Source organism: Odocoileus virginianus, chromosome 6, assembly GCF_023699985.2.
Source record: "Odocoileus virginianus isolate 20LAN1187 ecotype Illinois chromosome 6, Ovbor_1.2, whole genome shotgun sequence".
In the NCBI taxonomy this organism is placed as follows: Eukaryota; Metazoa; Chordata; class Mammalia; order Artiodactyla; family Cervidae; genus Odocoileus; species Odocoileus virginianus.
In genome coordinates, this window is record NC_069679.1 from 4,494,231 (window position 1) to 4,509,512 (window position 15,282).

The following is a 15,282-nucleotide window of genomic DNA, read 5'->3' on the forward strand; positions in this document are numbered from 1 at the left end:
CAGTGACAGATTTTATTTTCTTGGGCTCCAAAATCATTGCAGATGATGACTGTGGTCTTGAAATTAAAAGACACTTGCTCCTTGGAAGGAAAGCTATGACAAACCTAGATGGCATATTAAGAAGCAGAGCCATCACTCTGCTGACAAAGGTCTTTATAGTCAAAGCTATGGTTTTTCCAGTAGTCATGTATGGATGTGAGAGTTGGACTATAAAGAAAACTGAGCACTGAAGAATTGATGTTTTTGAACTGTGGTGTTGGAGAAGACTCTTGAGAGCCCCTTGGACAGCAAGGAGATCAAACCAGTCAGTCCTACTATGAATATTCATTAGAAGGACTAATGCTGAAGTTCCAATACTTTGGCCACCTGATTTGAAGAGCTGACTCATTGCAAAAGACCCTAATTCTGGGAAAGATTGAAAGCAAAAGGAGAAGGGGGCGATAGAGGATGAGATGGTTGGATAGCATTACCACTCAATGAACATGAGTTTGAGCAAACTCTGGGAGATACTGAAGGACAAGGAAGCTTAGCATGCTACAGTCCAAGAGGTAGCAGAGAGTCAGACACAACTTAGCAACTGAACAACAAAATCTTAAAGGCATGCCAAAAAAAAAAAAAAAAGTTGTTCTCATGGCTGGAATCAACAAGACAGCTCTGCTGATCTTGCCAGAACATATTCACCTGGGTAAGTCAGCTGTAAGTGGATCTCAGCTGGCTTTGCCTAGGATGACTTGTAACTCAGCTCTGCTCCATGTCTTAACCTCCAACAAGCTAGTGCAGCCACACTATTGAGGCAAAGGCAAAAGTAGCATAGTAAGCCAGTCCAGTTATGGTTTAAACTTCTGTTTGTAGGAGTTTTGCTACATTTGTATTGACCAAAAAAGCTACATATCTAAGCGGAGAGCTACAGCAGGAAAACAAAAGCTGTATGGACAGAAAGAGTGAAGCACTGGGGCCATTTTTGCAATCTATAGTAACAAATATATTACTAACGTATCACAACCTCCTACTTTACTAAGAGAAAGTCAGTTCAATGAGCTACTCACTATCAAGTGCCAGAACTGTCCTTGAAATTGGGACTATAAAAAATAAATGAGATACTACTAAAGAGTTTGTTGTTTGTTACTTGGAGGAAATTAAATAAATTAGCACATTATTAAGATAAAATTCAGTGTGGTAAGTATAACACCAGATAGTTTAATGAAGTGGCACAGAAAAGACACCGATTAACTCTTTTGCCTCCTTTACCATATATTTCACAGCCAATTTAATAGATTTTTATGGAAATTAAATTTCCTCCTGATTCTGACGACATGAAGAAAAAGCTGACTGTGATTCCCCAAAGAATAGCCTCATAAAATTACATAAAAATCCTCTTTAAAAACAAAACTAAACTGTAAGTTCTATCAGGCTAGCAGAAAGGCATTTGATTCTTTTGTTGCTCAATTACACTTAGTTCTCATCCAGTTTCAACCAAAATTTATTGTATGCCTACCTGTGCAAGCTATTTTTCTGGGAATCTGCTGGGATTTGGGGAGGCCTGGGAAAGAGGACTAAACAAAGATGATTTAAAAATATGGTATCTGCCTTCAAATAACTTCCAGCTTAGTCCTACTTACTCTGAAGTCCATTGTATAAAACATATACAAGCAAAGCTGTTGGGCTTAAAGTAGAAGTTGGGAGTCTGGAGCCCCCTGTATCCCAGGCCACTCCTGAGGACACTGTCTGGAGGCTTGAAGACTCTGCATGCATGCTCGGTCGTGTCTGATTCTTTGTGACCCATGGGCTGTAGCCCTCCAGGCTCCTCTGTCCATGAGATTTCCCAGGCAAGAATACTGGGGTGGATTGCCATTTCCTTTTCCAGGGCACCTTCCCAACCCAGGGATCGAACTTGCACCTCCTGCATTGGCAGATGGATTCTTTACTACTGGGGCCACCTGGGAAGCCCAAGTCTAAGCCATCTCACTGCGGTCACACTGCGGAAACATGTGCCCTTGTCTCTTCAGTCTCTCCCATATGTAGACATACGGTGACCCACTCCATACAGAAACTTAGTGTAACATGGCATTAAATGAAGCCCGAACTAGAATATGGTAGACCTCGAATATATATAATAGAAATGAACTCTGACTATAGCTCACGAATTTCCAGGTCATTAGCTGTAAATGGAATCACAACTGGAGTTACTCTAATACAGTTTGGGAATAAGATGATGAGTTAATCTTCCAGCTTGTGGCAGTGTGTGGCTTATTCTTAAACTTTGAAATGGAATTCTTTGAGACATAAAGAAAGGGATATAAATACATTGCTGGATTTTCTCCATTAGTCAAGATTGTTTATGAGGGGAAAGTTTACCATTGTTCTGAAATATTTTTTCCTCTAGTTAATCCACATTATTTTTAGGGGGCTTTGCCTAGAAGGAAGGCTAATTCCCTATGTTACTTCCCTCTCTTTTAGGTCCTACTCCGATAGCTTTAAACTGTCACTTGGAATCTTTTGGGAGGGTGAAACAGAAGTGGGCAGACAAGTATTTGGAAAATAAATTCTCCATAAAACTCTACCATCCTATAAATGGTTCTGTCTGGATAGATTCCTTGAGATGTGTTTTATTTCCATTAAAAACTCAAAATGTTTGAAACATTCACTGTTCACATCCCAAAGCCTGATGGGGAAAATATTCATCATCTGAAGTATTCAAGACAAGCTTGAAGAAATAAAAGAGACGAATTGTTCACCGGACCACCTTGGGAGGCAGAAGTTCGCGCAGGGCCCAAGACGGGTGTTAAAAGCTTGTCCAAACAATGTTCCGGTCAGAAAAGAAGAGGTGGGGAAGGACGGTGCCCAAAGCTAGCGGGTCAGTGTCATTTTCTGCTTCCTTTGCCCCCCTCTTCTCCTTCTTCGCTGTCCTGCGTGTCCTCACTTTCTTGCCAGCCCCATCCTCGCTCTTCCCACCCTCCTAACTTCCTCGTCCGTCCCGGGCCGGCGACCACGCCCACCTCCCCAGAACCGAGTCGGGCGGAGGGGGGCCCCTTCTTGTCCCCGGTCCCCACGCTCACGCCTTTCTCTCCGCCGCTCCGGCCACCCCCACACTTCCCGGCCAAAGGGGATCCTGGCCAAGAGGGCCGCCCCGGCCTCGGCCCTTCCCCGCCCCGGCCGGCCGGACCATAAAGCGCGCAGCCCTGCCGCCAGCGCACCCAGCACCGCGGAGCCAGGACGCGAGCGCGGCCCCCGACGGCTGCCCGGACGCCGCCGCGCTCGTCTCACCTGCGCCGCCCGCGGGAAGCCCGACTCGGGGCCGCGCGCCGCCCGCACGCCCAGGCGGGGCCCCCGCTGCCGAGACTCCCGCGCGCCCGCGGGGAGCGCGGAGAGCAAACATGCTGGCCCCGCGCGGAGCCACCGTCCTCCTGCTGCACCTGGCCTTGCAGCCCTGGCTGGGGGCCGGCGCCCAGGCCACCCCGCAGGGTAAGTGGGTGCGGGCCGGGCTCCGGGCCACCGAGCCCGCCGTCCCGCAGCTCCGCTGGGGCGAACGGAGGGACCAGCCCCGCGCGCTGCTCCGCCCTTGGCTCCTGGGTCCCTCTGGGCACCTCTCTGTGCCTCTCGGGCCCGAGGCAAAGAGTATTGTGCTTGGAATAGGTCATTAGAGATTAGAATTTTCGGAGGTTCGATTAACCGGCGGTGAGATCAGCTCCCTGTACAATAGTTGGGGGGTGGGGTGTAAAATTTATTTTCAATCTAGGCAAAGAGGTGGGGTTCACTTCCAAGCTTGTAGCGCGGCCCTAGACCTCGAGCACGTCGCGTCTGGAGTACGGGGAAATCTGGGTTCCCGGCACTGTGGCCCGCCTCCCCACAGCGATGACACCCTAAAGCCTTCGACGTTAGCCTCGTCTGAGGCCACATACCCAAGAAAGGTGCAGTATTTTACTCTGTTGCCCTGCCACTAACCTTTTTCTGCTCCAGCTCTGCTGGGGCTTTGGGAGTTGGCCTTGATCTCTTGATTCTGGAGGTTAATTGAACAGGAAGGCTAAGAAATGGGTCTTTCTCTACAGAGGTTAAAAATTCGATAAATAACTTGAAAAGCACTTGGATAATCAATCTTCAAACCCCTTTGTGAAAAGAACCGTTGTGCAGAAAGCACTTAAGCTTAAATAGAATTTTGGGAAGACCGAAAGGAAGAAGTTATTTAACCAAGAAAAGATCTTAGGGCTCTAATTGGCTAGCCAGTGATAGCCTTCATCTGTTTGAAATTGATGCCTGGGGTTAATTTCTTTCCGGCTAAGGAAATAAAACTTAAAGTAAAAATTGCTATTTCTAGGAAGCCAGAATGGAGATTGCTTGTCCTGGCCCCTTCCCCTCCCACTGCAGTAATTACCCGTTTAAACTTTGCATTTCACCGAGTAGCTCATTCTGATTCCAGACTGGGAGACCAGAATTGTATTGTCAGGGGGTACTGAACTACTTTTAGTTTGAGTTGAAATGTTTAAAACGGTGTAGTTTATTCATTGTAACCTTGCTTCTGGGAAGATAAGAAAGGAAACCTTTAAAAAAAATTTAATGTATAATTGGCATATAATGTTATGTTAGTTTCAAGTGTATAACATAATGATTTGATGATTGTATACATTGCAAAACATTCACCACAAGTCTAGTTAATATCTGTGGCCACACATGGCTGCAATTTTTTTCCTTGTGATGAGGACTTTAAGATCTACTCTCTTAGCAACTCTCAAATATGCAATACAGTACTATTAACTGTAGTCGCCAGGCTGTACGTTACATCCCCACGGCTTATTTTATAACTAGAAGTTTGTCCCTTTTGGCTTTCTCCATCTATTTCACCCCCACAACCACCACTCCCACTTCTGGCAACCATTAGTCTGTTCTCTGCATTCTATGAGATTCTTCTTGTTTGTTTGTTTTTAAGATTCCACATGTGAGATCGTACGTAATTTGTTTTTCCCCCACCTGACTTAATTGCACTTAGCATAATACCCATGAAGTCCATCCATGTTGTTATAAATGGCAAGATTTCATTCCTTTTTTATGATTGGATAATACTCTATCATATATGTGTCTATACACATATATATGTCATTTTCTTTATCCATTCATCCATTGATAGACACAGGTTGTTTTCATATCTTGGCTATTATAAATAGTGCTGTGATGAATAACTCCATGTATCTTTTGGAGTTAATGGTTTCATTTTCTTTGGATAAATACCCAGGGGTAGAATTGCTGGATCATTGATGCTTTTGAACTGTGGTGTTGGAGAAGACTCTTGAGAGTCCCTTGGACTGCAAAGAGATCCAACCAGTCCATCCTAAAGGAGATAAGTCCTGGGTGTTCATTAGAAGGACTGATGCTGAGGCTGAAATTCCAATACTTTGGCCACCTCATGCTAAGAGTTGACTCATTTGGAAAAGACCCTGATGCTGGGAGGGATTCGGGGCAGGAGGAGAAGGGGACGACAGAGGATGAGATGGCTGGATGGCATCACCGACTTGATGGGCATGAGTTTGAGTAAACTCTGGGAGTTGGTGATGGACAGGGAGGCCTGGTGTGCTGCGATTCATGGGGTCGTAAAGAGTCGGACACGACTGAGCAACTGAACTGAACTGATGGTAGTTCTATTTTTCATTTTTTGAGAAACCTTCATACTGTTTTCCATAGTGACTGCACCAACTTGCATTCCCACCAGTGGTGTACAAGTGTTCCCTGTTACCCACATTCTCACCAACACTTGCTGTTTCTTGTCTTTTTAATAATAGCCATTCTAACAGGTGTAAGGTAACATGTCACTATGGTTTTGATTTGCATTTCTCTGGTTATTAGTGATGTTGGGCATCTGTTCATGTATACGCTGGCTGTCTGTCTGCTTTGGGGAAAAGTTTGTTTGGATTTTCTGCCCAATTTTAAATATGTTTGGTTGTAGTTCTTTGTTGTTTTGCTTGTCTTTTCTGTTGAGTTGTATGAATTCATTATGTGTTTTGGATATTAACCCCTTACAGCAGAACTGTGATGTGCAGATATTTTCTACCACTCTATAGGTTGCCTTTTCATTTCACTGGTTTCCCTTGCTGTGTAGACGCCTTTTAGTTTGATGTAGTCTCACTTGTTTACTTTTCTTTGTTGCCTTTGCTTTTGGTGTCAGAAGGAAGCTTTTTAACACAATTCAAAAACTTTCTTATTGCAGACATTATTTAACAGGTTTGAATTCATGGGTCTAATATTTTGTGTTACTCAATTTCTTGACATTTGAACACGCAACTTCATGGTGTGCAGCTCTGGATTTTGCTTCTCCTGAGACAGAGCTGCCTGTTTTGTGAAGACTTGAAATCAGGCTTTACCTACATTATCTGGTTAATTTAATTGCTGTAGATGATCTGATTAAGTCAAATTTCTGATAGATTCCTTAATTGAATTGATTAGTCTTGCAGTTATCAGCTCAGCTGAAAAATTTTCTCGTTTCCTTTTTCCTCTGAGCTGCCTTACTAGTCTTATTAGTAAGTATTTGATCTTCATGACATGGTGGTTGGGCTTATTGGTAGCAGTAATTTCACCTGTAACACTAGAAGATTGTGCTTGGATCTTGGCACTATTACTGAAGTGTAATAACATTAATAGAAACTTGGAGTGCCTCATTTCCTTTTCAGAATGCTCTCCAACCTCATTACGAACTAATCCCAACTCTGCCTCTTGAGAGAGAAACAGTGGATTAGAAGAACCATACAGATTGAAATGTGGTGATTTAGTTTGAGGTGAATTATGAAGTAATCATGGTCAAAGCAAGAATCAGGAATACCAAGAGTTTAGTTCTGCATGCAGTTCCCGTCCTTGAAACACACATCTCTTTCCTGAAGATGTTTTGTCCTAGAGGGAACTTTTAAATGTTATCTTATTTCCCTTCTCTTTCACTGGTGAAAATATAAAGTTTCCAGTTCTCTGTAAGTGTAAAAATTCTCCACCCCCTCTTGAAGTATACTGGGCAGCAATCCTTACGTTTGGGGAATGTGGGACACAAGAAAGAACATAATAGATAATCTGCTTTCCAACACTGCTGGTGCTAATTTCATTATTGTGAAAGGTTCGCAGTATACATGAAAGCATACAGATTCAACCTGAAGACAGATCATCTTATAAAAAGAGTAGACATTCCTAAGTAACTAGGCTTTTACCTATTTCTTTTATAACTATTTTTTCTTACAAAAGTAATACATCTTAATTGTAAAAAAAAAAAAAAACAACAACAGAAAATTGGATAAACAAAAGAAAAGGAAGTTTAAAACATAAATATAATCATACAGCCCAGAGATAGGTACTATTCATGTTAGCATTTTGTCATATTGCTTTTCAGTTCTTTTTGTAGTTCAGTTCAGTCACTCAGTCGTGTCCGACTCTTTGCGACCCCATGGACTGCAGCACGCCAGGCTTCCTTGTCCATCACCAAATCCCAGAGTTTACTCAAACTCATGTCCATCGAGTCGGTGATGCCATCCAACCATCTCATCCTCTGTCATCCCCTTCTCCTCCTACCTTCAATCTTTCCCAGGATCAGGGTCTTTTCAGTGAATCAGTTCTTCCCATCAGGTGGCCAAAGTATTGGAGTTTTAGCTTCAGCATCAGTCCTTCCAGTGAATATTCAGGACCGATTTCCTTTAGGATGGACTGGTTGGATCTCCTTGTAGTTCAAGGGACTCTCAAGAGTCTCCTCCAATGCCACAGTTCAAAAGCATCAATTTTTCAGTGCTCAACTTTCTTTATAGTCTAACTCTCACATCCATACATTATTACTGGAAAAACCATAGCTTTGACTAGATGGACCTTTGTTGGCAGAGTAATGTCTCTGCTTTTTAATATGCTGTCTAGGTTGGTCATAGCTTTTCTTCCAAGGAACAAGCGTCTTTTAATTTCATGGCTGCAGTCACCATCTGCAGTGATTTTGGAGCCCAAGAAAATAAAGTCTGTCACTGTTACCATTGTTTCCCCACCTATTTGCCGTGAAGTGATGGGACCAGATACCAAGATCTTAGTTTTTGAATGTTGAGCTTTAAGCCAGCTTTTTCACTCTCTTCTTTCACTTTCATCAAGAGGCTTTTTAGTTCTTCGCTTTCTGCCATAAGGGTGGTATCATCTGTATATCTGAGGTTATTGATATTTCTCCTGGCAATCTTGATCCCAGCTTGTGCTTCATCCAGTCCAGCGTTTCTCATGATGTACTCTGCATATAAGTTAAATAAGTAGGGTGACAGTATACAGCCTTGATGTACTCCTTTCCCAATTTCAAACCAGTCTGTTCCATGTCCAGTTCTAACTGTTCCTTCCTGACCTGCATATAGATTTCTCAAGAGGCAGGTCAGGTGGTCTGGTATTCCCATCTCTTTAAGAATTTTCCACAGTTTGTTGTGATCCACACAGTCAAAGGCTTTGGCACAGCCAATAAAGCAGAAGTAGATGTTTTTCTGGAACTCTCTTGCTTTTTCGATGACCCAGAAGATGTTGGCAGTTTGATCTCTGGTTCCTCTGCCTTTTCTAAATCCAGCTTGAACATCTGGAAGGTCACGGTTCATATTACTGTGGAAGCCTTGCTTGGAGAATTTTGAGCATTACTTTACTAGCGTGTGAGATGAGTACAATTGTGTGGTAGTTTGAGCATTCTTTGGCATTGCCTTTCTTTGGGATTAGAATGAAAACTGACCTTTTCCAGTCTTGTGGCCACTGCTGAGTTTTCCAAATTTGCTATCATCTTGAGTGTAGCACTTTCACAGCATCATCTTTTAGGATTTGAAATAGCTCAACTGGAATTCCATCACCTCCACTAGCTTTGTTCATAGTGATGCTTCCTAAGGCCCACTTGACTTCGCATTCCAAGATATCTGGCTCTAGGTGAGTGATCACACCATGGTGATTATCTGGGTCGTGAAGATCTTTTTTGTACAGTTCTTCTGTGTATTCTTGCCACCTCTTCTTAACATCTTCTGCTTCTGTTAAGTTCATACCATTTCTGTCCTTTATTATGCCCATCTTTGCATGAAATGTTCCCTTGGTAACTCTAATTTTCTTGAAGAGATCTCTCATTTTTCCCATTCTATTGTTTTCCTCTATTTATTTGCATTGATCTCTGAGGAAGGCTTTCCTATCTCTCCTTGCTATTCTTTGGAACCCTGCATTCAAATGGGTATATCTTTCCTTTTCTCCTTTGCCTTTAGCCTCTGTTCTTTTCTCAGATATTTGTAAGGCCTCCTCAGACAACCATTTTGCCTTTTTGCACTTCTTTTTCTTGGGGATGGTCTTGATCTCTTCCTCCTGTACAGTGTCACGAACATCCATCCATAGTTCTTCAGGCACTCTGCCTATCAGATCTAATCTATTTCTCACTTCCACTGTATAATTGTAAGGGATTTGATTTAGGTCTTACCTGAATGGTCTAGTGGTTTTCCCTACTTTCTTCAATTTAAGTCTGAATTTAGCAATAAGGAGTTCATGATCTGAGCCACAGTCAGCTCCTGGTCTTGTTTTTGCTGACTATTTACAGCTTTTCCATCTTTGGCTGCAAAGAATATAGTCAATTTGATTTCACTCCTGACTATCTGGTGATGTCCATGTGTAGAGTTTTCTCTTGTGTTGTTGGAAGAGGGTGTTTACTATGACTAGTGTGTTCTCTTGGCAAAACTCTGTTAGCCTTTACCCTGCTTCATTCTGTACTCCAGGGCCAAGTTTGCCTGTTACTCCAGATATCTCTTGACTTCCTACTTTTGCATTCCAGTCCCCTAAAATGAAAAGGACTTCTTTTTTGGGTGTGTGTTCTAGAAGGTCTTGTAGGTCTTCATAGAACCGTTCAGCTTCTTCAGCATTACTAGTTGGGACATAGACTTGGATTACTGTGATAATCTTTCTCCCTTTAATATGTCATGAGCATCTTTCCCTTGTAAGTATTCAGCTGTGTTACCCTTTTTAATAGATAGTATTCCTCTTTTGGGGTGGACCAAAATTTCCTGGGTAGCTCAGCTGGTAAAGAATCTGCCTGCAATGCAGGAGACCCTGGTTTGATTCCTGGGTTGGGAAGATCCCCTGGAGGAGGGCATGGCAACCTACACCAGGATGTTAGCCTGGAGAATTGTCATGGACAGGGAAGCCTGTCTGGCTACAGTCCGTGGGGTCGCAAAGAGTTGGATGAGACTAAGCACAGCATAAAATATATTTAGCCAGGGCTCTAGGGTAGGACACTTGATTGTTTCCAGTGTTTTGAAATTGTAAATAATTTATTGAACATTTGCAGTGCCACAGGATGACTTAGGATGGCTGAACCCTTGTAATCTCTGTCAAACCCTACTATCTCTGGTAAAGAGAGGTAAAATGCTATGCCAGCAAAGATCCAAGGTTCCCACCTCTTCCAATTAGATTTTCACGTAACTCATTCATATATAGAAGCTTTAGAATTAATACTGGTGGTGAATCTCCTTGTACATAAATACATTACTGTGTTATCCATTATTGTCTTAAGATAAATTCCTTTAGTAGAGTCACTAAATCACTAAATGTGTGTCCTAGGGTCTTTGATACTGTTTTTTAAACTGGCTTCAAAGTGTTTATTCTAGTGTAAATTTTTACCCACCGGTATGTGAGTACCCAGTTCCCCGAATTCTCACCGACAGTTGGCTCTTGTTGTATTTATTGTTTTTTCAGTTTGATGAGGGAAACAATACCTTAATGTGTTTTTTGACGTTTGTTTATTTATGTATGGCCGTGCTCTGTCTTCTTTGCTGGGCAAGGGCTGTCTCTGGTTGCGGGGAGCAGGGCTCCCCTTCCTTGCCCTGTGGAGGCTTCTCTTGTTGAGCACAAGCTCTTGGCACACAGGCTTCAGTCGTTGCGGTGTGTGGGCTCCTTAGTTCTGCCTTGCGAGCTCTAAGCAGTTGTGGCATGCGCATTTAGTTGCCCTGCAGCATGTGGGATCTTCTCAGAGCAGGGATCGAACCAGGGTCCCCTGCATTGGCAGGTATATTCTTAACTGGACCACCAGGGAAGCCCTGCCTTCAGGTTTAATTCCTTCATCGTTAGTTAAACATGTGAACACGTTATTTATGTACTTATTCACTTTTGTAATACCTTTTCTGTAAATTGTTTTTTCATGTTATATGCCCATTTTTTTCTGTTAGGGTGCTTATTTCATTGATTTGTAAGAACTCTTTATAAATTACGAATACTATGACCGTCTTTAGTAACCGGATTATTATATCCAGCAAACAGCTCTGGAGCCTGGAGTTCTTGCAGGCTGTGGAATTGTTCAAACAATTTTGCATAAACCAAAAGAAATACTAGGTAACAGTCTAGCAAGAGTTACCCAAATTTGGCCTTTGCCTTTGAAATTAACTGGACACACTTTTCTTTATACCTTTCATAAAGTTTAAAAGAGCATCTGGCTTGTATCAAAAGCAACCTGTACAATATAAATTTAGATTCTAGATTTTGTAGACCAACTCTGTTGGGTTACAATCAAGAAATAGAAAGTAGGTTGTACTGTTTTGTTTCCATTTTGTTCCCACATTGTCAGAGTCACAATGTCTTAGCAGAGAAATATTGGAGAACTGTAAATGCACAAAGGCACACTTAGATCCTACAAAGATAGCAAATTGTTTTGTTGACACTGTATATCCCACCACACCCATGCTTTATGTGGCATTCCCCCGTTGTCATTTATTACTGACCAAGAATAGACAGTTGGATTTGGTCCAGGAGGCACATGAGGGATCCCAAGGCAGAAATTCACTACTAAGGGACATAAGGAAAACAATGACTTGGATACTCCTACCTGTATGCATGCATGCATGCTAAGGTTGCTTCAGTCGTGTCCAACTCTCTGTGATCCCATGGACTGCAGCCTGCCAGGCTCCTCTGTCCATGGGATTCTCCAGGCAGGAATACTGGAGTGGGTTGTCATGCCCTCCTCCAGGGGATCATCCTGATCCAAGGGATGTCTCTTCTGTCTCCTATGTTGGCAGGTGGGTTCTTTACCACTAGCCCCACCTGGGAAGCCCATGTTCTTTCCCGATTCCCCACATACTAAACATTTAGTGTTTTTCCTGATGGGCATTTTCAGAGTCACTTCTTCAGGCAAAATGGGTTTGCAAATTTTGTCTTCTCTTGGTGTCTATAACTTGGTGATGAATATTGTGCTATATTTCTTCTGGCTCAAATATCCAGTCACTGTAGAGTGATAAGAGAGAACTGGCGAGTTTGACAATGTGGAAAAATGATTATAATATCAGTTTAATTTATTGCTTACTGTGAAAATTATTCCCCCTCAAAAACAACCCAAAGAAACCACATTTGTCCCTAAGTTAAACCTTTCACTGATTGTCCTTGTCTTCCCATTCTCCCCAGTCTTTGACCTTCTCCCATCTGCCAGCCAGAGGCTGAACCCAAGTGTTCTGCAGCCAATCCTGACAGACCCTACTCTGAACGAGCTCTATGTGATCTCCACCTTCAAGCTACAGTCGAAAAGCTCAGCCACCATCTTCGGCCTTTACTCTTCAGCTGACCACAGCAAATATTTTGAATTTACTGTCATGGGACGCTTAAACAAAGGTAAGCAAGTTTGTAGAAATCATTTTCTTAAAAATCCTCTCTGCCTCTTCCAGAATTTGGGTGGGGGGGATCTTCTTTCCTTTAGGTGGTTCCATCCACCATTCATTTCAACTTTCAATACCAAATTCTTCTAACTGTACATTTACCTGTACAGGGAGGGTGAGTTGATATCTGGAGAAAGAAGCAAGACTTGCTTATGGCCAAAATGCGCTTTGGGATTTCCCCATCCTCATGTTATTCTGGATCCAGTTCCTGAAGGGACAGGACCCAGGGCAATTAAGTCACTATATTAGTTCGATCTGCTGTGACACATACCATAAACCCCATAAAGTTTGTGGCTTAAGCAATAGACTGTAATTTCCCATAGTACCGGAGACTGGTAAGTCCAAGGTCAAGCTGCCAGCAGATTGGGTGCCTGGTGAGAGCCTGTGTGCTGGCTTGTAAATGGCCACCTTCTCACTGTGTCCTCACGTGGCCTTCCCTCGGTGTGTGCTGGTGAGGAGAGAGAAAGAGAAAGCTCTGTCTTCCTTTTCTGATACGGACACTGATGCCATCAGGAGGGCCCCACCCTCATGACCTCATCTAAACCCAACTACCTCCCAGAGGTCCACTTCCTAATACCGTCACGCTGAGGACCAGGGCTTCAACATGTGAATTTGAGGGCAATATTTGAGCCTGTAATAGCCACTCACCCCATCCTTTGTGCTCCGGTGGAGGCATGTGGTAGCCTTAACTCCTAGCTCTGCAAGCTGCGCCGGGACTTGATGGAGACAATACATCTCACAGGTGGAACCAAATGAACGGCTCTCTTTTCTACCTGTTTTGTGCCAATTTACACAGATCTGTCACTTGGTTGTTCCCCCTGCTGTCAAATGTTTCGCTGTCAAAGTGAGTTACTGCGGTATACTAAGAATGACTCCCGAAGAAGGTCACTGTTTTTCCATCTCCTCCTCTTCTACCCGTGCCCTGGGGACAGCACCTGTTCCTGCTTATTGAGGAATGTGACAGATACGTGTCTGTGCTGCCTGATGTTTTTAATAAAAAAAAAAAGAGGAGGATTGGTCCTTCCTGCAGAGATTTTTTATTTATTTCAGTTTGCTTTACAAAGGAGATCCTTGGAGCACTTCAGACTCTCTCAGACTCTAATTGTGATTGAACACTTAAAGCTGCAGGTGTTAGGAACTGAAAGAAACTCCTAATTCTTAGCATTGGTGGGACAATAGAGTTAAAAGCCAGAAGGAATGGGCTTTTAGTGCCTTCTTTTATGTCAGTTTCTCAGGGGCCAGGGTGCGATTTCAGATCATGGAAGGAGTTGGGGACCTGGTTCGTGATTTAGCCGATGGTTCAACCATTCCTGCTCCCTTTGCCCCACCTGAAGCCGTGTTGGGAGGTCAATCCCCCCATCTCTCTACCTTGCTTCTGATAACCCCATTTTGCCTCGGATCTACCGAAGGACTAGCTTGTCTTCTGAGAACCCAAGCTACTCAGTTTATATAAAAACCACCCTGCTCTTTAGAGGAGGAGCTTCCCTTTTAGGAAGCTATCTAAACTATTTTACATGCTCTGGAAGGTTTCTCTTTTAGCTCACTCAGCTTAGCGGCTAAAAGGCCCTCGCTCGATAGAGTGAAAAACTCTGCCTCTAGGTTTTCACTCTCACTGAATCTCACTCTACTTCTAAATCTGCCATAGTGGAAAAACAGGAAGAAACTTCCCCCCTCCGCCTGAACTGATTTCTTTCTATTTGCTCCGTAGAGGCTGGGGGAATGCTCGATGCTTGGGCAGGTAGATGTTTTTCCTTTAAAGAGTCATCAGTGAGTCAACTGTTATTACCAGCTGATTTCCATGTTAAAGGAGAAAAAAGAGGAAATGATTGTGCATACCTCTCCACCTGCCAGCCTACTAGAAAAGATAAATAGCTCTTAGAAAAAAATATATTTTTAAAAGGAGTCCTATGACAATTCTCAGAAAACGAAGAGGAATTTATACCGAAATTAGAGTTGGGAGAGTTGCAGAATTTGACATACAAGTTTCCCTGGAGCAGTAGGAGAAAATGCCGAGATTTGCCATCACTGGAAGGTCTCCAAAGGAGCAACAGCGCATTCTGACTGGAGCAAGAAAGAGAAGTCAGTGGGTCCATCAGGTCCAAGAAAAAGATGTGGCGTGTGGTTGTAACGCCCTGTGGAGGTGTTCAGAGGCGGTGTTGGGTTGCATCCTGGACACCTGTACGTCTTGTTGCCCAACCTCAAGGCTGAACAAAGAGCCCAGAAATGGCACCAGACATCGCTGGTTTACGGGGAAGGGGCTCTTACAAGTCCGCAGCCAAAGGTCCTGGAGAGACATCCCACTGTATCTGGCAGACAGCAGGCAGGACACGGCAGCAATCTTGGCTGTTCAGGGGATACGGAGGCGACCATTTGTAGGGGGAGCTGACATCAGGTTGACTGTCAGTTACCAGGGAAACCCGCAGCTGGGACACATCTCTCACAGCCCCCTCAGATTAATGACCTCAGATTAATTAAAGGCAGATGTAATGTTACTGAGTCCAAGTTCACTCTGTTCGCCACATGACAGGCCAGTGAATCGTGAGACAGGTGTCCAGGCAAGGAATAAGACTTTATTCAGAAAGCTGGCAGACGGAGAGGATGACAGAGTAGTGTCTCCAAAAAATCATCTTTTCAGGGTCTGGATGCCAGTTTGTTT

General features: G+C 43.4%; 1 protein-coding gene across 2 annotated transcripts in view; it reads left to right on the forward strand.

Moving 5' to 3' along the window:
- The first annotated feature begins 2,739 nt into the window (after positions 1-2,739).
- THBS4 (thrombospondin 4) overlaps positions 2,740-15,282 on the forward strand; it is a 52,161-nt gene continuing 39,618 nt past the window's right edge. Inside the window, exons 1-2 of one of the 2 annotated variants that reach the window (XM_070468613.1) lie at positions 2,740-2,854; positions 12,379-12,582. In XM_070468613.1, coding sequence (XP_070324714.1) covers positions 12,564-12,582 — 19 coding nt within the window. In that variant the 5' untranslated portion in view covers positions 2,740-2,854; positions 12,379-12,563. Of the gene's footprint in view, positions 2,855-3,354; positions 3,463-12,378; positions 12,583-15,282 lie in introns of those variants that run through there. The other variant, XM_070468612.1, reaches the window with a different exon arrangement.